This window comes from Blennius ocellaris (assembly GCF_963422515.1).
Source record: "Blennius ocellaris genome assembly, chromosome: 7".
NCBI lineage: Eukaryota > Metazoa > Chordata > Actinopteri > Blenniiformes > Blenniidae > Blennius > Blennius ocellaris.
The window spans coordinates 19,653,892-19,681,181 of NC_137656.1; the positions used below are offsets into that span (position 1 = coordinate 19,653,892).

Consider the following 27,290-nt stretch of genomic DNA (forward strand, 5'->3'; position numbering starts at 1 on the left):
CACTGAGCTGCACAGGCCATCAGAAGAGATGTTCCATCACTCCCTGTGGCCTTCAAACGTTCCAATTCTTCTCGTAAATACTTTTACTTTCATTTTACTGTGAGGCCCTTCTTAATGTTCCCATATTTATTGTTTTTCACAGTGAAGCCTCAATAGCACACAGTACTTGGCTTTTTATTTCACTCTGCTATACTGTAAATTCCTGATGTGTGGAGCAACATTATGACATATTTGTATTTTATGTTGAGTTGTGTAAAATGTGTGGTGGGTTTGGCTATTCTTTAATCAATATATCCTACAATGCCGTTCATTCTCTATAACCGCATACTTGTATCGTTTCCAAGGGTGTCATCGGTAAAGGGTTAAGGCTCGTGAGAGAAGTAGTGAATTAAGCATCAATCCATCCATCTTTCACACAAGTGAGGATCTCTGGGAGCTGAAGTTGACCCCGCGTGTGTTTTAAATTTTGATCCTGAGGGACAGTCGCACAATTCACTGCACTGAATTACTTTCGTCATGGCAGACCAAACGCTAACATGGATTTTTAGGTTCACTAAAGATACCACACTGCCCCCTCGTGGTGAAGCTGCACAACTGCTGCAAGCGTCAACATCTGTCCAACGTTGCGCCGTACCGCCCATACTGCCACACCAGAAAATGATTTCTTTCTTCATTTCGTTTTGGTAAAGCCACAAATAAAAAGTGTTTATTAAACTGGCATCTTTATAACAATCACCCCGTAACCCCTACTTATTTATCAACTGACCAGAAAAAGAACAAAAAAAAAAAACAGCAAATAAGCCCGTTATTGACAACTTTGTATCCCATTACATGTACAGAGTTCAAGATCATTTTAACAAAGTTCATTTTTCATGACAGAAAAGGGGAGACGTCTTGTTTTTGCATCTCCAAGGCATCAATTGAACAAAAGCGATGGGAATTTTTATTCTTCTCTTTTGCTCTTTTTAACAGTAGAGTGGTTAAAAGGCAACAAGGTGATTGTCCTCCTTCCATCTCCCGTCATCAGTCATAAACTCACACAGTCACAAATGACCATTGCTCAGTGGGGGAGCCCTGCTCACATCCATACACCCATTAACAGATTACATAGTGTCAACCTAAAGCCACATACATTACAGCAGCTAGAAGACGCATTTGCATTTACTGCTCACTGATGTACAGTGAAGATAAAAAATAAGAATAACAAAAAAACCAAAAAAAAACAAGTAAAAACAAGCATTCTGTAAATATATCACTTTTTGGCAATGAAGTAAATGAGAGGATTGTGAATGAGGCAGACAAAAGGTAAAACATTCAATTCAGTTTGACTAAGAAAAAGGGAAAAAAAAGCTAAATATTAGTAATTTGTGCTGCACTCACTGAGACGCTCGCTGTGAAACGATAAATAATCTCATGAGATCAAAGATCCAGTAAGTCCAGGTAGGAATCCATTAAGAAAAAAGGGGAAAAAAAGGTGCTTAAACTTGTACAGCTGCACGATGATCGGAGGAGGTTTTCCAGTTGGAGATTCAGTTGTTGCACATTGATGACGTTCAGTGACGCCTGAACCACTTTATGGCATTTTTTGTGTTAGAAAGGCAAGACGGCCAGATCACCATCTAAAACACTGAGACATGAATATGGCTTGTTTCTGTAAGGTTAAAAAAAAACACTGTTTTAAGTCACTTATATTCCAGGTTCACTTAACATTATTTTCTGAGTGTCAACATCTTTTGGGGAAAGTAGTAGTGTCCTGCACTTTTTTTTTCGTGGGCGTGGGGGGGTGTGTCATGTTTTTCCGTGATGAAATTACTTTTTCTGGTATAAAAGACGAGATGTGACTCGTCAACGCCACAACCAAGAAAATAGAGAAGTTTGTGCTCCTCTCCTATCACACCGGGCAGTAACAATTTGAAACTGAAACGCAATGAAATAAGCAAATAAATTTTCACACCAACTCCTGGTGTGGCAAAAATGTTGAATTCAAATCCAGACATATATGCAACATTGACTTTGATTTGGCTGATATTCATTCTGCGTTTGGATGACACTTGACGTTTGCGTGAATTCTCTACATTTACGTTTGTACTACACTCACTTGACATCACCACTTTTGCACAGCACCTGTTTTGACTTTTCAACCTGCCCTACGTTTGCATGAAAACTTGTCTTTTTTTTTTTTAACTGCATAAATATGGAGCTTCTTCCCCGGTTGAGCAAACCGAAGCTCATAAAAGATATTTCTCAGGTTCGAGATGTCTGAGAAGAATATGAGGCAATTTGCACATGGAAACAAAGGTCCTTTTGCAAATCTTTTGAACACGTTCAAATTTGAAGTGACATATTCAGGAGGGGAACTGCGAGCCCCTGCCAATGTTCTCATACATTTCGGAAACTCTCTTGTGAATTTCAGGAACAATTTGTTGCAGCCCAGTGAGACCAGTCCTTCACAAATCTCATCTCCCGCATCACATTTTCTTCTTCTTTTTTTTCCCCCCCAGTACATTGTAATTGTGGAATCATGCTGTTGAGACACTGTGGCATTTATTTTCATAATTTCCTTTCGACCCAAGTGTATCTAATCTATCTCGTTTCATTTTCAGTTCCCATCCAGCACGGTCTAATTTCAGGGAAAATGTAATTTATTTCCATAATTTCCTTCTGGCACGTGCAGATGTAATGTATTACCTTCTGCTTTGTGAGTCAGCCTCTATTTTCAATGCATAATAAATAAGACTGTTAGGTAGATCTTGCCCGGTTCCTGTGGCCGTGTTTTCGCTGGTGCACAAGATAAACCAACTCGGTTATTGTAAAGCTCCTTTTGATCACTGAGAAAGCAAGTTGTGTCTCTGAAAGAAAAAGTGCATTGACTTAATGGCCCTAAGGCAAACTAATCATACACAGGCACACACATTTCCACACACACACGCACGCACGCACGCACGCACGCACGCACACACACACACACACACACACACACACACACACACACACACACACACACACACACGCACACGCACACGCACGCGCACGCGCACGCGCACGCGCACGCGCACACGCGCACACGCACACGCACACGCACACACACGCGCACAGAAATCACACAAAAATATTCACCCTGTTCATAATAAAATACCTTCGATCCAGGTGAAATCAGTAAACATCTTTGTCACTGTTAAATAAATTAAAGGTTCAGCAGTTCACATTCATCAGCTGGCTGTGTGTTTGTGTAACTGTGTGCAAGAGTTGTTGAGTAGGTAAGTTGTGCACTTCACATTGCTTATTGTTGTCCCGTGGCTTTTTTCAGAAGCTCCAGGTCTTTGCGCGTTGGAGCCGCAGGCGGCAAACAGCCGTAGAGCTCCAAGCCCAGGGGCAAGTAGCGCTCCTGCAGCCCCAGGAAGTCCTCCCCGTGCCCGGCTTGTAGTGAAACCCACGGAGGAGGTGCCGGACCACCCAGGAAGCCCCAAAGTGCCAGACTCTCTGTGGTAGACGGTGCGGCAGTGAGAGCATGAGAGAAGGGAACAGAACAGCGTTGCGAGAGCCAACAATAAGAGTGTATTTCTCACCTTTGCTGTGCAGGTCGGCGGCTTTGGCCAAACCGAAGGAGACCAGATATGGTGACAGACCAGGGAGGCCTTCCGGCTGCCCTCGGGTTGCAATGAGAACTATTGACCTGAAACCAAAAAGCAAACAAGATCATACACTTAAAAAGTCATGTGTGCAGCTCCCCACCCTAAAACTAGAGGAAACTAAGAATTGACATCAATGTGACTCATCTGTTCACACCACACTGGTTCACATAACGTCTCATTGCATGTATTTTGTGTTTCGTTTCCCTGGCTCACCGCTTTGGTATTCCCGTTTTCAGGTGCTGTTCCATTTTGGCATCCATCTTGGAAAATGAGGTCTTCTTCGTGACTTTTCCCGTACAGGCATCGACCGACACCAGGAAAAACCCAGGCTGCGAGAAGGACATGGTCACTTCATTCACCTGGCGGGGAAAAAATGTTTTAATTATAAACCAAAACAAAAAAAATGTTTTAATTATAAACCAAAACAAAAAAAATGTCATCAATAGGAAAGACATTTGATTTTGCTTTTGCTGCTTGATGCGCTCACAGTGATGAAGGAGGCGCCGTCGCCACTCTGCTCCTGTTTGCGACTGAGAGACTTGACTTGTGTCTGGAGGTAGGACGTCCACGGCTCACTGGAAAACACAAGCTGAGACAAAAACTGTGATCAGACGAGGTGGGTCATGTTTCGAGGGGTTGTCACTTCCAACGTGAAACACAAACCTGCTGGGCACCGCAGCCTTTGCAGGGCTGCGTGTTCAGAGCTGGCATAGGCACCGCGGCTGACGGAGTCTTGGAGTACTTGGGGTAGGCTTTTCCCGTACAGTTGCACGTCTCTCTGGAGGAGGTCGTTGCCATGACTTTCACTCTTTCGCAGCCTTTTACAGAACAATAGCTGTGGCTGTCACGGCCATGCCGGGCCCGGAGGTAGAGCCACAGTAATCTGGGCGTAACAATAAGAGGAGGAACTCTTGAGTCCTCAGAGAGATGCAACATATTTGAAGCACTGGAATTGTGTTTCAGTCATTAGTGTGAGAGAATCGATCGTCACAGGTTGATGGGAGTTACTGTTAAAACTCACCCAACAGACTGGTCAAAGAAGTATTTCCTTTCCTGGGGATTCTTCTCGAGCTGCGCGAGAGACGACGCTGTGCCGTAGTCTACGATGTCATCAAAACTGTTGCTCTGCCGGTCGTTGATGTCTGCCATGATCTGGAATGTGGTGTCTGACGGGTAACAAAGTCCCACCAGCACCCAGTCGTCTCTGACATGAAAGAAACAGAGCGACATTACACCGGACCACTCAATACTAACAGGCAAAAAAAAAACAAACAGACGAGATCAATGTGTTCAACAAGATATGAAAACAAATAATGATTTTTACAGAGAGTAGTGGTCTCTCTCACGCACGCCAGCTTCTCGCTACTCACTTATCGAAGTTAATCAGGGAGAGGACGACCTCTCTGGGCGCAGGGCCGCTCCAGTGCAGAGTGTAACTCTTGCTCATCATCAACACGGGCTGGTACTGCTGTGACGCCGCCCCCTGGCTGTTTATGCCCCTCAGTAACAGAGGAGCGCCGGGGTATTCGTCTCTGCTGATGGATAAACTCAGGCTCGGGGCTCCTTGCGTCTGGATGTACACCTGAAGGCAGTTGTGGAGCGGAACGGTCAGGGAGAGAAAGCCTGTTAGACATCAGAGGCTCAGAACGACGCGGAGCTGCCGACCCGGTTACGGTACCTGAGAGTAGCGGCCGCTGCAGGTCACTCCACTCCACTGTGGCAGCTTCACACAGCTGGGATGCTGGATCAGGTAATTATCAGCACGTCCAACATAAGTGTCTCTGAATCCCGTCACGGACCCGTCCACGTCGTGAAAGATGGAGTTTTTGTCGCCATCCAGATCGTTCTCTTCAAACCACTGTCCAGGGCGACCAAAGAATGCTTTCAGGCCCACCTGACGACATCAAAGAGTGTGAATTAAAAGCTATGGCAATACCTTTTGAAACTGGTGTGTGGTGATTTTAAGTACATATCAGTTGGAATTAGTCTAAACTACAGCAATAATGAGTATATCTGCAGGTGTAAATGATACAACAGAAGCATTAAAAGTGAACACACAGAATTCGTAGTTAAATTTAATTAGTTGCTATAGTTCCCATAATTGCTCACCTGCTCCACAGTGTGGAAAGGTTAACGTTTAAGAAACGGTTCACTCATATGATGCCACCACCAGAGGGCAGTAGTGATTTCTTTTTAAAATTAACTCTGAAGAGAGACTTTTCATTTCTTTTACTTTGTTCTGTCCGCCAGAAAGAAATCCCAACTTCAATTCAGACATTATTCTGATCTGATGCAATACAACTGAGCAGATTAAAAAAGAAAAAAGAAAAAGTGTAGAAAAACAGTACATGGGCGAGAATATACAAACAATAAAAAGTGACAAGAGTGTGTGTGAGTACAGTCATAACAGTAAGGAATCTAAATGGTTACAAAAACAACAAACAAAGAAGAAACAGATGAATAAATAAAAAAGAGTAACCCATCAAAACAGCGGACTCCAAATGAACGATTGAAAACAGGGCGGCTGGACTCGCATGGGAGGAACCGAAAATGTCACTTAAACCACATCAAATAGCCCAAAAGAAAGGCTGTAAATGGTCACTTGCTTATAAACCAATAATACATCATTATAGGAGGAGTCCAATAAAACATGACACATTCAAATACACAACAGAAGGTTTTATTTGGGGGGGAGGGGGTTTCCCAGTTCAGTGACTTTTGAAACAGTAGACATGCATTAAAAAGACATTATGGTCTTGAAAGTGTTCAAGGCAGGATAACATCCGATGTAAACATGTGTGTTTACTCACAGTGGAGTGAAAGCTGAGCTGTGACAGGTTGTTTCGTGGGTTAAGCTGCCAGGTGTTCTTTAAGTTGAATCCCACGGCGCTGGTGTAGCGCTCCGGCGTGGGGACAAATCCCCGAAATGTACTCTGTGTGAGCCGCACAGGCCCATCATAGATCTGGAAACCTCGGATTGGAAACGTCCTGTAATTAGGAGAAACGCAAAAAATAAACAAAAGACACTATTTAGAAAAGGAATATGATGGGAAACTCCCAATGTAAAGGATGCAACACAAATAACAGCCATAGTATATTAGATACGCTTCAGTGGCATTCTGTGTGTGTGTGTGTGTGTGTGTGTGTGTGTGTGTGTGTGTGTGTGTGTGTGTGTGTGTGTGTGTGTGTGTGTGTGTGTGTGTGTGTGTGTGTGTGTGTGTGTGTGTGTGTGTGTGTGTGTCCCCTCTGATGGACTGGCAACCTGCTCCTGCCTTCACCCATAGAAACGTTGTTTTGTTCAATGTTTACGTTTCACACGTTCACTGATTGACCCATGAGGTGCGGTTAAGGTTATTTACTTTAAAGATACGACGTGAACAACAGAGGGTGAGAAGGGCTCCATTGACCGTATTCAATGTAATCACAATAACCTTTTACCGCATTTGTGTGACAAATCGGTGACCTTGACTTCATTAATATAAGTAATGTGTGGACTTAAGATTTTTTTTTTTTAACAAGACACAGGTATGAGCCCTGCCCAGCCTATAAAGTGCAATTCATTCAGAAAAAATATTTGCTAAAATGGCTGAACATTAACAGTATGAAATAATTACTACATTTACACCATGTGTAGAAGAATTATTATTTTCTCACTTATTTCCCAAAGTCCAACTCATTTCCAGAGATTGTCCTTGTTTTTATAATAAATGTAACAACAATATTTAATGTCACTCAAAAAGGAAAATTGGACTCAGGATAATTTAGTGGACGTATCTCTGGCAAAATAAAAAAAAATGTCAGCAGCTGTGGCAGTGAGCACAATGACGCCAGACACACCGACGGAGCCAGATGTCACAGTGCGGTCAGAAAACCTATAAAACAGCTGTAAAGTTGTACACAGTGGTCACAAACTAGCAGCCTGATTCATGAAGTTAAATATAGACGCCATTTGCCACTTGTTTGTTGATGTTGCTCTCCCCTCAGTACAACGATATCTGGAACAGGAAAAGATGGGAAAGGAGCCCGTGGACGAGAGCGAGGAGACGCCGTGGGGACGTGAAACTTAAGATTTGGGATGAGAACATGAGGTGTGAACTGAAGTCCAATTTAAGCTATTATCAGTGAGACCATCTGGTAATCTTAAACTGATGGTGATGCAACCAGCTACAGTCAGAACTGAGCTTTCCTTCACAGTGAAACAGCCTCATCTGTCCATCGGACTCCATGATTCTGCCTTGCTGACTCCCCCCCCCCCCGAGCGTATTTTTTATTTTGGCACCTCCTGCATCCTGAAAAAAAAACTCAGTTTGACTTGGAATTCTTCCCCTTAATTCCACGCACCCACACCCACACACACACACACACATAGTATAGATTTCCTCAGTTCAGTCATACATTTATCTCTTACTAGTTGCTCCCCCCTCACCTGTTTCTTGGCAGGGTCCTCATTTTGGCATCGGTTCCACCGACTCCCCAGTATTTATTCTGTCCTGCGTTGGTTCCCCTGTTTCGACTTTCACCCACAAACAGGGACTGTGTCACCTCTTGGCTGGAACCTTCATCCTTTGGGTAGCTGCCATCGCTGAAGAACAGCGCCATAAAAACACACTATAATATATCGTCCACATGTAAACATGATTATTTATGCTTTTTATATGGGTGAAGATGCCAGGAGAAACACATATCAAGCATGAGAGAGATGATAGCACACCACAAAAATGTCGAAACTTCTACTCTAAGCTCGGTATCGATCAATCACACAGAGCCTCGTTCCAGCCAGCGTGCAAATATGGGGAAAAAATAATAATTGAGAGAACAATGAATCAGGCGAGTACACACCTGGCAAAAGACAATCCCACTCCATTGTCTGCAAAGCTATTCAGAGGAAAACAAAGAATCACAAGTTAAATCTTCTGAAATCTGTACACAACAGATTACGACATTTTCTATAACAGACAGCAGTGCTTCAATATTCTTTCAGAGACACTGAGATGAGTTATTGTCATCCAGCCAGCACTCAGAGAGAGTGTTTGAAGTACCCAATAGTTCGGTCGAAGCAAATTTGTGCATTTTTCCGCAATGTTTCAGTGGAAATTCAACTGTTAAACTGAACATTAGAAGTGAAATAACTTGGATTTTGGTCAAACGTTACTTTCCGCATAAGGAAAAGAGGAACGAGAAGTAGATGGTGTCACCGCAGCAGTGGGGGTTACGTCGTGTTTCCGGCGTGACTCATCAAAGCACTGACACAACACCATTCTTTCATCCCTCAGCTGAAACTTTGTTTCAGACTGAGCCGAGCGCCAAGCTGACACGAGCTGAATCACCGTCTGTGAGCCGCCTCACCCGGAGTTCTGGATGACGATGTCCCCGCCTCGGATCCACGCTCCCAAGTCGTTGTTCTTGAAGGAGACCAGGGTGTCGAGGACCGCGGCCACACGGGGACGGCTGGGATCAGCATCCTGGTGTGGTCGAAATCTGAACACACACGCGCCAAAACTCACTTTTCTGTCCTGTTGTGTTCCACTGGTGCACTAAAGTATTCAGCCAAACAGGGTCAAACCTATTTCACCCTAATTTCACAGCACATATGGTCCTCATATGGATCACATGCGCAAAAGATTATTATGTCAGAATTACATCATCATGCTATAAATCTGAAGACAGAATTCGTATAAAAGCTCAAAGTTTAAAACCCTAAAGTTGAATTCTAGAGGCTGCAGGCGGCGCTCTGTGCCTCCCATACTGCATCCTAGGGGTGACATTATTAGACAAAAGGTTATTAAATACAAAAGCTTTTATCGGCCATGGGAGCTCATATTGTCATGATTTATTTTTAATTGCCAAACCCACATTCAAATGTGTAACATCATTTGTACAAAGTTGACATTATAGCTCTGAATAAAGCTCGGTTCTCCTTTTGTAATCTTCAATAGGCTTGTTCTCTTTTTCTTGGCCTAATGGTGGCCCGTCTTGCACGTTAGCTTCAGAAATATCCTTTCCGGGGACCTAAATGTTGCTCCGGGGGAAATTTGCACCTGAATGAAGCCCTCGGAACCATTACTGTCCGATATCTTTTTACTGCAGCTCCACAGAATCACGCAACACACATCTCCCTCTCTCGCAGTTCCTCTGCACACATTTTGTAACATTTAAAAAATCCTTCCCCCCCGTTCCTCTGCACACATTCGTACCCTCACAGATACACACGGAGCGCGGCCGGCAGTCTCAGTGGACACATAAGGTTTTTTTTTTCCAGCGAGTTGAGGGCTGTATTTAGGTAGGGAGCTGCAGAGTGGAAACTTTATCTGTGAAGCCCTGTTTTCTCTGTCAACACAAACTAGACAGGCCTTCCACTAAAATGCAGCAACACACCCTGAAGCCATCATTTATCCCTGTCGATGGGCATATTCTCACAGATATACAACAGGAAGCGATAAATAACGTGATTCACGCAGTTATCGACAGTGGCATTAAACAAACATTGGTAAACCATAAATACTTTAATATTTACACACTGTAACTTAACACCATGATGTCTATGGGAAACCACCACATTGCTTTTTGAAAGCGGTTACAAGATACTTAAAAACACACAAGCGCAATACCAGGAAGCTGTGATTCAATGTTTATTTATAACATTTAAATCTAAGCAGGATGTGCCTAAAATTAATAGAATTAAAAATAAACTCCTTGCACTGTGACCAGTTGAACCAACACACGATTCTCAATAAAGAAACAGCTCTTGTGCACACATACAGACCTGGCATTGTTATCCAGACACAGGTATTCCCGGTGGTCGGCGGCACTTGCATTGGTGGTTTTCACTCCTTTGTCAATGAACAGCCCAGCCTAGTAAGACAAAAGTTTAATTTAAGCACAGAGTTTTCTCTAATACGACACTCAAGAGACGGAGGACATGCCACAGGTCTATTTCTGTTGAAACGGAATAAACATGTCCGCCAGTGCATTTTACAATGTGGTATCAGAGGCAATAATAAATGTACTAAATTTAAAATTTGGCTCAACAGCGTTGCAGGATTCAACAGAGTTTCAATGCTGTGAGGGGTACTGTGGGTTTTTAGAATGTGTGTGAAGGTGCAATGCACATTTTTACTCCATAACATGCAGATTAGTTTAATGTGCTTGCAATATAAGCTGTAAAATAAATTGAAGAAAATTTGGAATACATCTGCTTATGGTTGTGTGTGTGCGTGTGCGTGTGCATGTTGTGTATATGGAAATGTGCGCTCTGAGTCGGTATATAGGCGAGGTATAGTCTGAAAGCTCAAGGCTCCTTCCTCTGTAAGAGAGACTGCTGTGGTCAAACTGGACAAAGAACCCACAGTTCACCTGCCCGACGTCTGTCATTCCACAACACTGATACATTGTGGAATACACTGGCATGTGTGTCTTTTTTGTCTATACTGGTGGGGACCACTCGGCTTATTGCACAGTGATCCATGGAGACTTGGAATCTTAAAGTTTCAGGAGAAGACATTGCTTTAACGACGGGGCAGAATCCGAGCTTGAGGGCCTTCCTGTGCAGAGTTTGAATGTTCTCCCTGTGAAATGATCTCCAAAATTCCAGCTGGTTTAAATTAAATGAGTGAGGCTGTCTTTGTCTCTTTCTTTAAAAAAAACAAAAAAAAACTGGCTGTCTTTTTATAAATGGACTGGTGACCTTCCAAGGTGTGTACCCTGCTTTCACACATTGCCAGCTGGGATCTGAATGCGAGGATGGAGTGATAAAGTGGTGGGATGGATGGATGGATGGATGGACGGACGGACTGATGAATATACAATACTATTTCAAGATCAGATTACAGTTAAGGTTAGGAAAGTAGTAGTTATGGCAGAGTTTTGAGTAAGTCTGCAAAAGAATGGATGTGAGTTAATGTATTGCCCCCATAAGCCAAAGAAGTAATGTGTGTGGAGCCTTGTTCTTCCATATATCACAAAGTTAATTCTTAATTGGAAATCACATACATATTAAATGAAATCATATTTCAAGGTTGTGCTATAGTTAAGGTGAAGGTTAGGCAAATTATAGTCACAGCCGACATCATAGTAAGTCTGCAGTAAACTAATATCAATCAATGGTATTGAAACATAATGTGTGTGTGTCTGTGTGTGCGTGTGTGTGTGTGTGTGTGTGTGTCTCCTTGCTGCTATGATCTATTAAACAAAGCACACAATTTTGAGCACAGTATAATTTACAAGTAATAAACTATATAGTTTCCTGTTCATGGGCACAAAAGGAAAACACAACTATCTGGCAGCTAACATTAAGCCAACATGATATGTGGAGCAGAGATTCTGCTGAAAAGCAATACTACCAATACCTTGAAGTTGGAGTGCACACGGTTATTGTAAAAAATCCCCAGAGGAGTAAGCTCTGCCTTGGTCTCTGGTACCAGCCCATGAGAGTCTCCAGTGGAAGAGCTGTGGAACACAAACCATATGCCTGCGTCCTGAAATAGGAAGACGAACGGAGAGAAGTGTGATAAACAACACTGCAAATATTCATATTGTAACTGCAAAAAAACAACAACACGACTTTTATTACATGTGCCTCGATTCATTTAGTCTGCAGGAGGTAGGAAATTCAATCTAAAAACTATTACTGGTAGTAGGATGAGCTGTCATACTGTTCCCATGTTGGTCAAGTCATGTCACAAGAGTAAAACAGATGGAGGAGTTCTTATGAGCTCAGTGGCTTTAATACAGACCTCTGTTCATTAGATATAGACAGACAACCTAAATATCACACAAATACTTCCTACCAATAAGGAGGGCACTAACTAAGCCTCGCCTGTGGACCTGTGCATTGTTTGTGCTGAAATGAAAAAGAGATGGGACAAGAGATCCTCTTTCATATATTAGGGGTCTTACAATGTTATTGTACTCTTCTATCAAATGCTAAGGCCTGTTAAATCCAATTTTATTGATGGATCACTTTGTTATGAGCATGAAAACCCGCCATCTTTTTTTTTTTATTATCTAGGCGTTCAGGAACAACAAAGCCGAGGCAACTACATGTGCATAAATAACGGGTAACAACGTCACTCTGAGATTTATCTTATTGGCGGCGGGTTTTTCCTTAATCAAGTTTTCTTACATAACTATGGTGTTATTACCTGAGAACCAGCAGCTGCATTGCTGATGAGGTTGTTATTGGGGTTGGCGATCCAGAATGTTGATACTGCCCTGGAGAACAACCCCACCGCACACAAAGACAAAGACACACAAACGGTAAAAAGAAAAATTTGAAGGCAAACTCTTCACTATATCAGACACAATGACTCGTAAGCGGATGACAGAGATGAAAGAATCATGTGAGCTTTCTAAATTTACTTTATAATCCACCTCTTTGACATAACCAACCCCCCCCCCGACTGCTACAACTGTGTGTGTCTGCCAACATACGCACACACAAAAAGAGACTTATCTGTCTTCCTCTTCCACTTTTCTTGTTTCCACTATGACATTAAAACACGCCAAGAGGTTGTTATTGCATAGATAAAACCATCCCGCAAATATCTCTCTCACGCACTATTACCAAGCACACTATCTCACTGGCAAAGGCATAGGCCATCTGTTTTCTCTCAAACAAAGTATCTCACCAGTGTTCTCACACAACTCCCGCAGTTAAGATTTACAGCGACACTGGTCGGGGTACGCTTAAGATGGGAACAAATCACTTCCCCTTTAAATGTCAAGTCTTGTACTTAATGGTGCCTAACAAGACCTCGGCGGTCACAGGTATTTTATGTTTAAAGGATGATAAAGAATAGTTTCTATTTCTTTGTTGCCATAAATAAAAATTGACATAACTCATTGGTCTTCTGGAGCAGAATGCCTCAGAAATACGACTGACTTTTATTAGCAGACTTGACTAGCAGACAAATGAAAGAAGAATTAACCGATACAAACGTAATGACCACTAATAACTCTTGACGATAGCGAAACTAACCTTTCTTTCCCCCCCAAATGTCACTCATATGTGTAACTAAAACTGTCCTCCTCATTGTCTTACTTGCACTCTGTGCTCGGGGAGGGGGTGTAGCCCTGGTAGACTTTGTCCTTGATGCTGGTGCACATGGTTTCATTGCGATCGGTGGGCAGCAGTGTCCCCGGCCGAGTCAGCAAGCCAAGGTTGTGGTAGAAAGTGTTGCGCTGCTCGATGCCGTCCTCGAGGAAAAAGCAGTGACCCAAGGTGTCATAGCCAACTGTGTTTTTCACCTGTGCCAAAAGCAAAAGGAAGGAAAACGTCATAAATATATGCACAGAAGGACCGTAAGCAGAGTTCTTGGCTGGAGAAGAAATACAAATCCATGAGATTTCTTGGCCTTCTTTTCCAGGAACATTGTAATTTAGATAAATGTACAAAACAATGTCAGTAAAGAAAAGTGCAAGGATATCGTTTGTATGGCGACCTCTGCATCATTAAAACCTAAAGGAAAACACAGTGTGTTCCAGCTGCAGGATGTCCCTGATTTCCTCAAATAGTTGGAATTCCTGAATATATTTTGTCCTAAGAATCAGCTTTATTCCGCCAGTGGAAACAGGCGGTACAAGAAAACAAAATTCAGAGCCACCGTGTCAGAAAGGAATTATAAAAAACAATGCTGTACAAAAAAACATGAATTCCATTTCCTCTTCAATCAAATGGTCTGAAGGACAAATGCTCATTAGCCATGAGCATCTGATGTCAGGAGGTTTCAAAAATCCCATTGACAGCAAGGCAAATATCACAAAGGGTGATATATACAGAAAGTTTTTTAGTTTAGGTGAAGTGTCTGTGCAAACATTTCCTCCTTTAGTTCTATACACACACAAGACATTTTAGACCGTAAACATCAAAAACTAGTTTTGAGAGTGTGTTTCCACCCTTACCAGCAGACCGTTGGTGGCATGGATGGTGAGGCAGCGGGAAAACGAGTGGTGTATGGCGAGTCCGTCCACATACGTGGGCTCCCAGTAGCCTCCCTTCTGGTCAACATCACCACACATGTGGAAGTGGAGAGGGTAGCGCCTTTTCTCCCGCTGCTGACCCATGTTTTTCAGCTCGACGTGGGACAGATGAACTGATGAGAAGTTAGCACGGATCTGTCGATGTCAGAGACGAGAGACCACAGAGAGTGGAAAGTAGATCGAAAGCCATGAGTGACAAGTTCTTCAAGTCGACAAAGCAAGAACAATGACTTATTACACAACGCAAGTAGGGCACTCTGGTTCTGTGGTGGGCAACACTGGGGGTTTTGTTTTTTTTATGCCTCAAAAGTAAACCGAGTTAAAACAATAAAAAGTTCAAGGTTTATGTCTACAGTTATTCCCTGGGTTACGATCCAGTTAAACCAACTGCCCCAAAACCACTGATGTTGATCAAAAAGAGGAGGAGGTTTATAGAAGCTCAAATCGAAATCCAAACACACAGAAACAGGCAGAAAAACGGTTAAACATGAACATCGAGGAATAATACAACACAAACATGCTGTACAATGCTCTCTAGGAGGTCTTTTTGTGGGTACGGCATAATCCACTGGGTCTGGTTTGTGTTAGGGGGGGTATTGGCCAATCCCCTGATTGTAACTGGAACTCTAACCCAGATACACACAGCTCTTACTGACCAGCTCCCTCACAATCTCTCTATCGCTTACAGAAGCACTCATATACAAATAATCGGTGTTTTTACAGCATATATTAAACACCGGTAAGCTTCATAACTGAAATGCATCTACCTGAGATCCTGTATATATGCATGATTCCCTGTATGCAAAATGAACAAAATAAAAATTCTGTTTCTGTATCTCGATTGGGTAATAGTTTAAAGGGTGTTGTGAAACATAAGTGAATGCCCCCCTTGTTGCAAACATATCAACATTTATACAAGTTTAAAAAAACAAAAACACAAAAAACTGCTAATGTGGAAGAAATCATTTCACCCAAAGGGGGTCAGTACATCAGTTACACAAGGCTTAAGGAATGTTGATGTGTATTTTCCACCAATAAGAAAGGAAGGTTTCCATTATTAACCACATTATTGTGGGCTAGATGAATATATGGCAAGCAAAGTAATCCAGCGAGGATATGATGCTTCACTTCCTGCTCTCATCTGTCTTCCCTTCATCCCTGTGGGGTTTTTTTTTTCCTTTTAAATCTTTAGTGTCCGTTTCAAAATGGCAAAATTCAGCAAACGCTGACATCCAGAGTCAGAGAATGGGTGAGCGATGCGGGGAACAGAGCTTCGACTAAACTGAAGTAGGAACATGAATGACCCCTCTCATTTAGCATGGCATATAAATATAGAATGTATGCACACGCTGGCTTCGCAGCGTGGACTCTGTCAAATGGATTACTGCAGACAGAGTGACCTTTAGTGAGAAAGTGAAGTCAAGCCGGGATGGGGAGAAACATCCATCAGCAAACACAGACATAAAGTGCAGTCTAAACAAGGACCTGTGGTATTACATTACACACACAAGCACATACACACACCTGGATGTGGCCTCCAAAGGTGTCGTGGCTGTAGAACTGGCACATGTTGTTTCCGTAGCAGGAGTTTTCCATTTCTCCATAAATGAGAATGTTTCTGGAGAGCAGAGCCACTTCAGCTCGCATGTCGACTCCATCTATGATCTCTCCGACGTGGTTATACTGAGGCCTCCCTGGGAAACACACGGCAGCAGACGCTCGGTCAAATGTGACAATAGACACACAATTTAAGTCGAGAAAAAAATGGCGGTTTATTTGGAAGTAACCTCTTTGAGGTGGCGTCACCCAAGTTCAGGTTTATTTTCTGAAAACCACATGCCATCAACTGTCAACCACAGGAAGTATGCTCAGCAACACCCAGAGGAACATTAAGACATAACCACACCCCTGAAGCAAGCAAGCCAAAGTCACGGAAATGTAAATGCAAGTAATGAACTGCATATGAAACACAGGAATAATCAGCTCTTCAGCAATGCAGAACATATCCTTGCCCGCAGTGATAACGCTTCTCCAGCTGCTCAGTGTTTTCTCATGGCAGGCACACACTTACTACTGCGCATTTCTCTCCAGGAAGGGAGTTGGTCTTTGTTGATAACAGAAAAAGATGAGATCAGGAAACATTACCGACAGAGGGTTGGGCCAAATGTCACGCAGAGATTATTCAAGCAGAACTTTATGGAAGCAGAAGCTGGTGGGAGACTGAGAAGAGAAAGCTTGTGGTAGGTAAAAGACTCCTGAAACATAATATGGTACTCTCTTTTGTGGCTCCTCCAATAATCTGACATCAGCAAAGCAGCTGTAAAGGAAATGAGATCTCACTGGCGCTCAGGATTAATAACGCTACATCTGCTGGATGCATTTATTGACTATAAAGAAGTGAACAGAATTCGAAAAGCGACATTTCAAACTTGTATATTATTTATATGTTCACCAAGCACACAAAGACCTTTCTATACAGATCACTACACATTTGACAAGTTAATAAAATTTTAACCTTTATCCATCGATTAATATGATTAAAAAAATGACATGAGCTGGGCTTTCGCTGAGAATCAAATCCCGAATTTCAAAACACAGTGGTTTTGATGCAAAAACTCAAACTGGCTGCAGCTCATACTAGACACAAGAGTCGACTTCCAAAAGACAAACCCCGCCCATATCGCCACTAGTATGTGTCTAAAGAAATCAGATGTATTGGGGAGGCTACGGCTCAGATGGTAGCGCAAACCTTCGTGTTGATGGCTCAGTCTCCTGCTTTTGAGTGTGCACGTGGTAAATGGGCTCTAAATAAGGCAGTGAAAACGCACTATAAATATTAAGAATAAATCTATAAAAATAAATGTAATAAATCAATATATCCAGTCTCACCTTGTATCCTGACCTGTCTGCTGGTGCAGTGGGGGCAGGGCAGCAGGCTAAACTCTTCTGCTTGGTGCATAGAGTAATCTGTACTGGCAATTACAATGTTGTCCCCTGGTCGCCAGGTCTGTTGCACTTCATCTTGCAGATTTAGCACCACCTGGTCCACAGCGTCCACCTGGAAGCCTGAGATGGGGAAGCCTGGGGGGGGGGGGGGGGGGGGGGGTGTAACTTATGTCAAAGGAAATCTAATGAAGTAAACATGTATCATACCGTTTCCAATGACAGACGCAATGCAAAGTCCCTTTTTTTCCAGGGAGCCATCAAAAGTTATTCCCTTTTTTCTTCATAACAAATGAGGCTAAACCATCCATCCATTGTCCGCCGCTTATCCGGGGCCGGGTCGCGGGCTGAACACCCCTACATAATGAATTCCTGACACTCAGCAGATGGAAAGATACACAAATGGGATGATGGACAATTAACTGCAATAAAAAATAAATAAATCTAACAGCTTACAGTGAATGTGTTCATCCAACTGTCCAGTGAAGTCAGCTTGAGCTTGTCTTGTGTTCAACAGTTCACTAACTGAACGGCCATTAATAAGCATAAATCGTCTTTGAAAGGAGGTCTGGAGGGAAACAGTTGAGATGACCTACACTGCCTCCAAGACAGACGACCCACGCAGAATGACGACATGTATTAGACACACTGTCTGCAACTCAATTTTTAAAATTTCTGTCAACTTTTAACCATGCATGATATTGAGCCGCTTCCGTCACAAAACTGATTCTCACCATTTTTCCACTCGCTGTAGGCAGTGACAGTGAAGCCGACTCCGTCCACGGTGGTGAAGTTGCGTCTTGCCACAGCTCTCCCACCTGTGTCGTGGTTTTCGTGTTCCCGGACGTCCTCTGAACATGACGTGTTGCCGCCTCCAACCACAGAGACCAAAGCCCATGCCTGCCTGTAGAGATCAGAGGGATGGGGGGGAAAAAAAAATGTATGAAAAAATGGTCGTGGGCACATCAAAGTGAGAGGAGTTCAAATGGTTTGACACTGGGATTTCAATCCCATCACTTGTTGGGGGGGGGGGGGGGGGGAGCACTACTTTCCCCAACATCCCCAGCAACACGACATGCGACTTAACATGCGTTTAACAAGAATAAACTTTTTTGTGTGTTTTCCTATCAGGTATCAGCATCAAGATGTGTCAGATTCCTTCTGCGGGACAATAGACAGCAGATTACAATCGGCAGACAGTTGATTCATAGTGTCTGGAAAAAATATCCGTCTTTTCTCCCAAATCCTCCCTTCTGACAGTTTTGCGATGAGGGAATGTCAAGAAAATAACTTCTGATTAAGATTGCTATGATTTGAATGAGGAGAGTCTGCAATCATTCCAACAGGGAAGCTTGAGGGTGTGGATGGTGACTGGAGCGAGGCGTGCATCGGAGGGCGTGTGATGTGAGCTGGACGGCACACTGCAACTCGAAGCCCAAGATGTTTTGAGCTTTTCGAGAGGGACTGCTTGTGGGTACAGTAGTTGGAAGACGTTGGGATTTTCTGCAAGTTGTTCTGCTGCACGAAAACAGGAAAGGCCACTTCAGGGTTCTAATGTGCGGTCCGTGTATCTCCACAGATCCAACCAAGAAAAAAAAACAAATGAAATATGTGACACAAAGAGGAAATCAGTAAGAGGTTTTTTTTTTCAGCCACATCCTTTATTTGATGTTTATTGACCTTTAACGACTTCATTGTGTGACGGGAAAAGCAATTGTGCGAAGGCCAGAGGGGATTTAGAAAGACCACCATAGACCAGGATGAAAGTATGTTTATGCACGTGTGAGGGCCTCTCCAGAGAGACAATGATTAAAGCCAGCGGGGTCAATAGGCACGAGGCAACAGCCAAGACATTTGTGTACTCGTGTCGGGAAGATTCGTTGACGCAAACTAAATCGACTTTGGGAATTTCAGGGATTTTTTTTGTGCAACGCTGCAGGTTGTTCTTTTGTTTTCCAGTTCTCTTTTGAAGTTGGAAGGTCGCTACACCCACAAAAATCAAAAACAAACATGCACTACTGTTTGTCATTTACATTTTCCGGGAATATTCACTGCCGCTTCACACCATGGCATCAACTAATTTACACTTTGTCTTCATGCTCACGCGTACAGGTCAAACGTCTCCGCTGCTGAACTTGCCATAGTGTGACTTTAACGAGACGTTTAACTGCTTCCTGTCTCATAAATACACGCGTTCCTCCAACCGCAGGCAAATCCGCATGAAGCTGAGATTGGAGGAAAGTGGACAAAGTTAACTTATTGGTGTAAGCTCCAGTGAGCCCACGCGCACACACAGGACGCCATCGTCTGAATCGTTTATACCGCTCTGCTGTGGATCTGAAGGGATTTGTTTGAGAGCCCCTGTGTTGCCTTGGCATTCTCTCACAAAGGTGAAATGTGACACCAGAAAATTTGGCTCAGTAACGGTTTGTCAACTGAGAAACCCTGTCGGTGAACAAAAGTGTCAAAGTGGCACAAACTGTACGTGTGTTTTAGATGCGGGATATTAAATGTCATGCATCATCAAGACCCGGAGCTGTCCTTTTGTGACAAAGACCGCACCCTGTACGAAATGTGTGCTTTATGTTCTTTTGAAGGAAACAGCGTGTGGGGAAATTAAACCTGAACTGTCACATTTTGCGCAAATCCTGGAAACTGTGACCCATTATCCTGTGCGCGCTTCCTCTCTGGTGGAGCACGATATAGTGGAAGCAAAAGACAAACAGGAAATAGAATAACTTTCCAGAGAGGGTGGACCCTGAGCGACATGCTGGCGTTGTCAGTCCGCGTATTGAGACTTCAAAGTTGAGAGGGTTTACTTAAACTCTTAAACAAAAAAACACAATAACTTTCTTTATCGGGCCCGGGAGACCGAGAATAAACAAAACGATCCCAGAGACTTGCACAGTCAACACGCCACGGAGGAGCAACACAAAAGGCACAAAGAATGCTGGCATATGTCGCAACACCTCTGAGCCAAGGGCACCGTCACGTTCAGCTGTCGCAACGCAGCTCAACTGCTCCCAACACCAACACCTAATCAGCCAAAGGCATAAGAACCCAGGCTATTCTATTAAGGCACGGCATCAAAATGAAGGAGAAAATGTCAGTCCGCTGACTTCGAAGACAGGATAGTTGTTGGGCTGGTCTGATGAACATAACCATGACTCCAGTTCACAAAGTTAAAAATCAACTCAAAGACAAATCCAGTGAGCATATGTTCTCTTGGCAACATCGCCATAATCATGCAAGTCCACAAGGGAGACTGTCATAAAGGTTTAAGATGACATAAATACAGATCAAATAACAATTTGTCATAACCAAGGCACGCAGAAGACTAACTGTTGAACCTCGGTAGGAGCTGGACTGCGGCAGAAGAAGGCGGGGGGGGGGGGGGGGGGGGGGGACTCAAATGAGTCTTGTTTAAATGCCACAAGCAATCTCACAAACAAAACCTTGGTAGTCAACATCAATGGACTGAAAATAAACCTCTCCAGTCAGATCTCATGATTATACAGCACTTTTGAGATGTACTGGAAAATGAGATTCACAATATTCAATAAGACAGCAGCAATTGTTGTCAAACAAAATGAAATCGTAGAAATGTTTCCAGCACCTTGTTAACCCGGTAATACCCAACTGCCTGTAAAGATGAGACGAATTTGTGTTTTCAACGAGGGCAGGCCTATATAACGGACCTGCATACAACCTCTATTTATTCCTACCTTTATTAGGTAGAAATTTAACAAAACCCCACCCCACCCACCCTCCGACAGAAATGATCCGTCATGCTTTTATTTGTATCTAATGTGCAAAATGTACAATTTACAGGTTCTTACAGCATCTCTTTAATTCACAAAGCAGCAGTGTTTTTACCTGTACTTGAGATCGTAGACAAAACTGCTGCCCAGTTTCTCTTCAATGGCCTTCTTTGTTTCGTCCAGGAGACTTTTGACAGCCGAGTCTCCAACGGCCAGAGTGACGATGCGGCCCGCCGGCAGGGAGCGCAGCAGCTGTGAGAGTCGCCGACTGTCATTTCGGGACTCGTGCGTGTCGTAGCGCTCGGTGAACAGCACGGCGGCCGTGTCCTGGTCCACCACGCGCAGGTTAATGCCTCGGCTGAAGTTCCGCTGGAAGGCGTAGCCCCCCGTGGCGAGCCCGGAGGCCGGGAGGCTCCGAGTGAGCAGAGACCAGGAGACGGTCTCGGTACCATGCAGCTCCAGAGTTCCTCCGCCCTTGATGCCAATGAACTTTCGGCCGAAGCCGGGCACCTGGGGAACGGCCTTGTCGTCTGAACGGCCGAGGAGAACGATGGTAGCGCGAGACCGGTAGCGACATTTGGGCGAACCGATATGAAGGGCTGCCCCTTCTTCTATGAGGATGTGATGTGTTCTCAAAGTGATGTTTTTAGAACCATCGGCGTTGTCTGCAAAAGCAACCTGACCTGTGAAAAGGAAAAAGAAGCAAAAAAAAAAAAAAAAAAAAGACCTGAATGCTTGCGTGCTCGATTTTGGATGAAAAATATCCTAAACCGAACCCAATCTGTTAAGTAAATGAATGCTCGAGCATGACGATGACTCCAACTGGTTGACATGTTTACCTCCAGACTGGATGGTAAGTGAGAGGAAGGTCGCCGAAGCATCCAGCCTGAACAGGTTTCCCCTCCTCACAACAACAGCCTTCTCCGGTTGGTGACCTGGACTCCAGCTACTTAGTGATGGGTTATGGTCTGGACAATTTTCTGTAAAGATCAGTGACGAGTCTGAGAATATCAGGCTTACAGAAATATATACATATATATATATAGATACACACACACACACAGGAGGCCCAGAACATGCATGTAACAAATGCAGAGGCGTTGGATCACACGAAGAACTTTGTATCACCAACTCATAACACTAACCGTCGAACACGTGTCCACTTCGGAGACTAAGGACGAGGATGAGCGTGAAGAAGAATGCGCCCAACGACACCCCGCAGCAAATCAGGGTGTTTTTCCTTTGCTGGAGTCTCTGCGCACGCTCCCGGCGCTGGTTCTCCTCCGACACGCTGAACGTGGTTTGTTGTGCCGCTCGCGGACCGTGGGGTTTTATGGGTGGAGGCGGTGGAGCTTTGGCGGGCGGCGGCGAGCGCACGGGAGCCACCCGCCCGGGAACGTAACCCGGGCACCTTGCGTGGTGGCCGTGAGGCGGAGCCACAAAGACGGGGAAGCGAGTGGGGCCATCACTTGTCGGCATGGTATACGCGTCTGCTACCTGTGCAGAGAGGAAACAGGCACACAAAAAAAAAAAAAATGCAGATTGTGTGTGAACAAAACGTTTGTTATCGCACCAAAAAAATGTTTTACCAGAATAGATATTTGCATTTTCTTGCACACTTATAGGCACATATGTACAACAAAGGCACAGTTGTGAAATAAGTGTTCAGGGAAGAAATAACAAAGTGCCTAAAAACAAGTTGTGACAGGAGAAGTCAAAGTGGAGGAAGTCCCATAAAGTAGGTTTAAAACAGTAGGAGGCGACGGCCTGATTCTGGGAAAACTGGCAAAAAAACGCACCGGGCACCTCAGTCCTGGACTTCCAGGTAAAGGACCGGAACAGCGGGGCTTTAACAGACTATTAATCTAGTCCTCCAGGAGGTCCACTTATCCCCCGGCTGGCTTGGCCTGAACAGAAGTGACATTGGCTGCTTTTGTCCACAGTAACGAAAAAGCTTGTGAATAATGGATCGCAACATTCCTCAGACGATGTTAGGGCAAGCCAAAACAGATGGCACCAATTACAGTAGAGAAGGAGGAGAGCGCTGGAGCTCCGGGTTGTTGCTCCATTTATTTCACACAAACTGAGAAAGGAGCATTAAAACAACTGCAGCCATGGTCTCTCTCTCTCTCTCTCTCACACGCAGCTTATTTTTGTTCTTCAGAAGACATTAGATCGACATAAATCCCTTTCCTCAAGATGATTAAACTTAACTAACCTTGAATTAACTTCTTCCCAATGAAATGGAATTTACGTGATGGGGGGGGGATTTTATTTTATCCTCCCCAAAAGTGAAATAGTTCTGCGCCATGAGAGGAAGAGGTCATACACCTGCACACACAAACACACAGGGGTACAGGAAATGACAGTGTAGAGCAAAAAAAAGGGCTTAAACTGCACTTTTCTCACACAGAAACACCCCAGAGTAAAGCCACCACAGCATGCTGGTTGCTCTTAAAACTTCATTTTACACTTCGGATTTTGACCATATGACGCAAAGGATGACCACATTTTTTTTTTTTTTTTTTTAAAGGGCAAGGCTGCGACAGTTGTCAACGCCACGCACTGTTAAATCAAGGAGAAACTCAAAATGATCATTTTTATGCTTTAAAGCATCAAAGGTTTGTATAAGAATTTCACACAAGAAACAATGTGACAACCCACAGACACGTACACACATAACCACCATTGTCTCCCATTTGCCATTATTTCAGCCCGGAGCAACAACAGAGCTGTTCAACTGGTAAACAAAGCACTGTGCCGTCGAGGACAAGTCAACAAGGCTTCAGTCATTTAGACGGGCCGCAAAGTAAACTGGGTTTAACAGCAGCCGGTCCACCCACTTCAGCTTGAATTATCCCATTCCACTTTGAAGCGGCTCATTCTCCATCCAACTTCAAATCTCAACTCTCATCCAGGAAGGCGTGGAGAGCACGCCATACGTTTTTCAATTTTTCACTTTCTGGCCGCTCCCGAGTCAAATCAGTGAGAAAAATGAGGGATTTTCTGTTTCTGAGAAGAAACGCAGACTAATACAAATGGGGTTCATTACGTTTGTGAGATCATCAACTATGAATGATGGGAAAGGTTGTGGATATTAAATTAATGACTTCAGCAGATGGTTTGTGGATGCCTGTTCCAATAAGTGGAAATGACATTAGTAAAAGCTGAACTGATCAGTGAATTTACCAAAACAAGATGTCTTTATATTATATACAATTTCACAAAGAGTGATCTGATATTCTGAAAGAAAAAAAAGGAAGATGGCAAAGTTTGAGTTCTTCTGAAAACCGTCTTTCTGAATAGATGTTCAGCCATCGTCAGGATCCACAAGGAGATGAAGCAGTGTGATTCAAACAAACTCTGAATCATTCCTTTATTTATTCTACAAAGGTGTGCGATTATTATAGTGATACTCCAAACATTCTCTCTGAATCATTAGATTGTGTGGTGTCATTCCACCCGTCAGTGACACAGTAATTAAATGATACCAACGGTGGGTCTCACAGCAAAGAGTCCAAAGAAGTGTGTGGAGTTTGCATGTTCTGTTACATACCTCCCTGGCTTCTTTCACACTCCGTTGACATGTATTGTAGGTCAACAGACACACAACTTAAGACCAGTGGCCTGTCCATCACACAAGAAGATCAAAACTCTGGAAGCGTAAACGTCCACACCGGGGGATTCAGAGTCACTGCTGATCCAATTAAGATACCTTTGTGGGAAGAAATCCAGAGCACCAGACTTGCTGAGAAAACATTCAAGCCCAGAATTGTTCCTTGCGTCACAGCAAGACGACCCTGCAGCCCGTGGTGGCACTAATTACACCTCGGAGTTAGGATTTACTGCTTCGCCATGCTCATATTTGACAATGTTGTGCCTTAGATTTTCAGAATCATTGTTCTGAACACTGTGTGAGCCCCAAGGACTCCGGCCTGTATAATCATGAATGAATGGATGGATGTGATATCAGTAAATGATGGTGGTAGTGGCACTGTTTACACTTAAAAAGGCACAATTTACTTCTTTGGCATGTTTGTTTTGTCCTTGTGGCGTGATATGTACTCTGCCTTTCTGTGGGATAAGCTTCGGCCCCTCAATGATACACAATGTGGCTGGATGGAGAAATCATATCAAGAATAAAAGTGACATCTTTAAACTTTTGAAAACAAAGCCAGAGTGTTTCACATGAAAGAAAAACAGACTTAAGATGATGCATAAATGTTTTGTAAAGCAACACTATGCAATTAAAAATAGAATATTGCTACTTGGAAAAAAAACAACACATTCAAAAAGTGTTTTCAAGAGCGTTTCGAAAGAGAAAAGGAAGTCGGATTATCTGTGGCATGTCCTTCCACAGTGACGGGGCTCTGACAGAAACACCCTTGGTTTTCATTCTTGTCCTGAATACAGCGAAGAGAAATCTGTTAGAGGATCTCAGGTTATGTTTTGAGCTGCCTTAAAAGTTAGTAGAATAAAGTAAATTAGCAGCCCAGCAGTGGTATATTGAATTATCGGAGTTTGGCTATGTCCGAGATAGATAAACAAGAAAATAAGGAGTAATCATATATCCAGTTCTGACGTGGAGTTTGCTGTTCTCTGACTTGTTTCTGCATGCAATTTTTCAACATACTCCAGTTTCTAAAAACAGTAAGAAAACCACGTTTGCGGACGATAAGCGGCTGTAAAATTGCCATTCGGTGTAATTGTCTGTGGTTGTTTGTCTCTCTTCGACAGTGGCAATCTGTCCCGGATGTACCCTGGCCAGCTGGAATTTACTGCAGGCCACGATACCACCCGAAGTTGGATATAGTATTATTGAAGATGGGTGAATAATAAAAACAGGTAAGAACAATCTTAATTTTGTTAAATGAACCCAAGCAGGCAACATAATAGAATGATAGTTGTTAAGAGTCTACGGTATCTGGAACCTTTGTGTGGCTGTAAAACATCAAATGTGACTCATGTTCTCCTCTCCTCAGTGAGAACCTTGTGATGCGCTGATCTCCTGGGCATCAGTCTTTATAATCCCATCTCGGTGTTTTTATTCACATTCCTCACCTTAAAAGGGAGATCCAGTCCAGCTCCCCTGCTACTATCTGACCTGTCAGAACCAAGTTTTCCTCCTTTAAAGACCGGATCAGGGTCTGGAAATGAGTCTGATGACAGGATCTGTGGACAATGTTTCTTAACAACCAGGGTCTCCTCCCTTCACCCCTCACATTTTCCTGATTTGAGAGCTACTGATGATGTACCAGATGTAGGGGGGGAGGCAGCACCGGATTTGTTCAGCTCCCACAGTCCGGGGGTCCACGCTCACTGTCAGGGTGACACACAGTGAGGGAACCATGTGTTTCCTTCATTAGACAAACCAAACCCACAGGAGAGCAGAAAGAGACCCGAAGAACACTCGTTGGACAAGACGATGCTTTATTACTGATTTAGGAGTTTGTTTAGCCCACCCCACGGAACACTACACCTCTTTATCCCCCGATTCTGCCTGAAGGGCGCGTGACACACGTCCTTAAAGTGACGGTGGCCCTCGCGCGGTATTTAAAACGCTTAGTTTAGCTCAATAAAGTGACCATTTTCACCACGCGGGGCGACATGGGGGTGAAAGCGCGAACTGAGAGGCTGCCCCCGTTGAGCGCTGATTCACCCCCCAGCAGGCTGACACACACACACACACACACACACACACACACACACACGGATACCGTGTAAACGGACGGACGGTGAGTATACGTACCGTCGGTGAGACTGTCCTGCTCCGCTGCGGCTCTGTCCATCCGCTCTCCACCGAGTCCGCTTCAAGATACACCGACCCGCGGCCGCTGGACGACGAACACAAGGTTGAACCCTTGCAACTTTGCGGTTTTACGCGTCCCCCTTTATATATCTTTTTTCACATGGTGGACTTTTTTCTTTCTTTTTTCTTTTTTTACTGCTGTAGGCTGTCGTTCGTCCGTCGGTCAGC

The 27,290-nt window shown here is 43.8% G+C and overlaps 1 protein-coding gene across 1 annotated transcript; it reads right to left on the bottom strand.

Moving 5' to 3' along the window:
• cemip2 (cell migration inducing hyaluronidase 2) lies at positions 1-27,290 on the bottom strand. The gene is made up of 24 exons (XM_080499278.1): positions 27,063-27,290; positions 22,459-22,810; positions 22,153-22,293; positions 21,429-21,996; positions 18,287-18,456; positions 17,499-17,690; positions 16,134-16,303; positions 14,532-14,744; positions 13,672-13,877; positions 12,773-12,842; positions 11,978-12,106; positions 10,396-10,484; positions 8,979-9,110; positions 8,472-8,507; positions 8,059-8,214; positions 6,443-6,620; positions 5,311-5,526; positions 5,003-5,214; positions 4,654-4,836; positions 4,296-4,515; positions 4,120-4,221; positions 3,846-3,991; positions 3,567-3,673; positions 1-3,480 (listed from the first exon to the last, which is right to left on the bottom strand). The coding sequence occupies exons 2-24, from the start codon at positions 22,790-22,792 to the stop codon at positions 3,281-3,283; spliced, it is 4,170 nt and encodes a 1,389-aa protein (XP_080355404.1). The 5' UTR covers positions 22,793-22,810; positions 27,063-27,290; the 3' UTR covers positions 1-3,280.

Bases quoted from the DNA above. Each gene is read 5' to 3' on its own strand.
- cemip2 (XM_080499278.1), bottom strand. From the start codon at position 22,792: ATGCCGACAAGTGATGGCCCCACTCGCTTCCCCGTCTTTGTGGCTCCG. The intron at 18,457-21,428 runs GTAAAAACACTG...TGATCTCTACAG, and splicing joins GTCTACGATCTCAAGTACAG to GCAGGCATGGGCTTTGGTCT. The intron at 5,215-5,310 runs GTACCGTAACCG...AACTGCCTTCAG, and splicing joins GCAGCGGCCGCTACTCTCAG to GTGTACATCCAGACGCAAGG.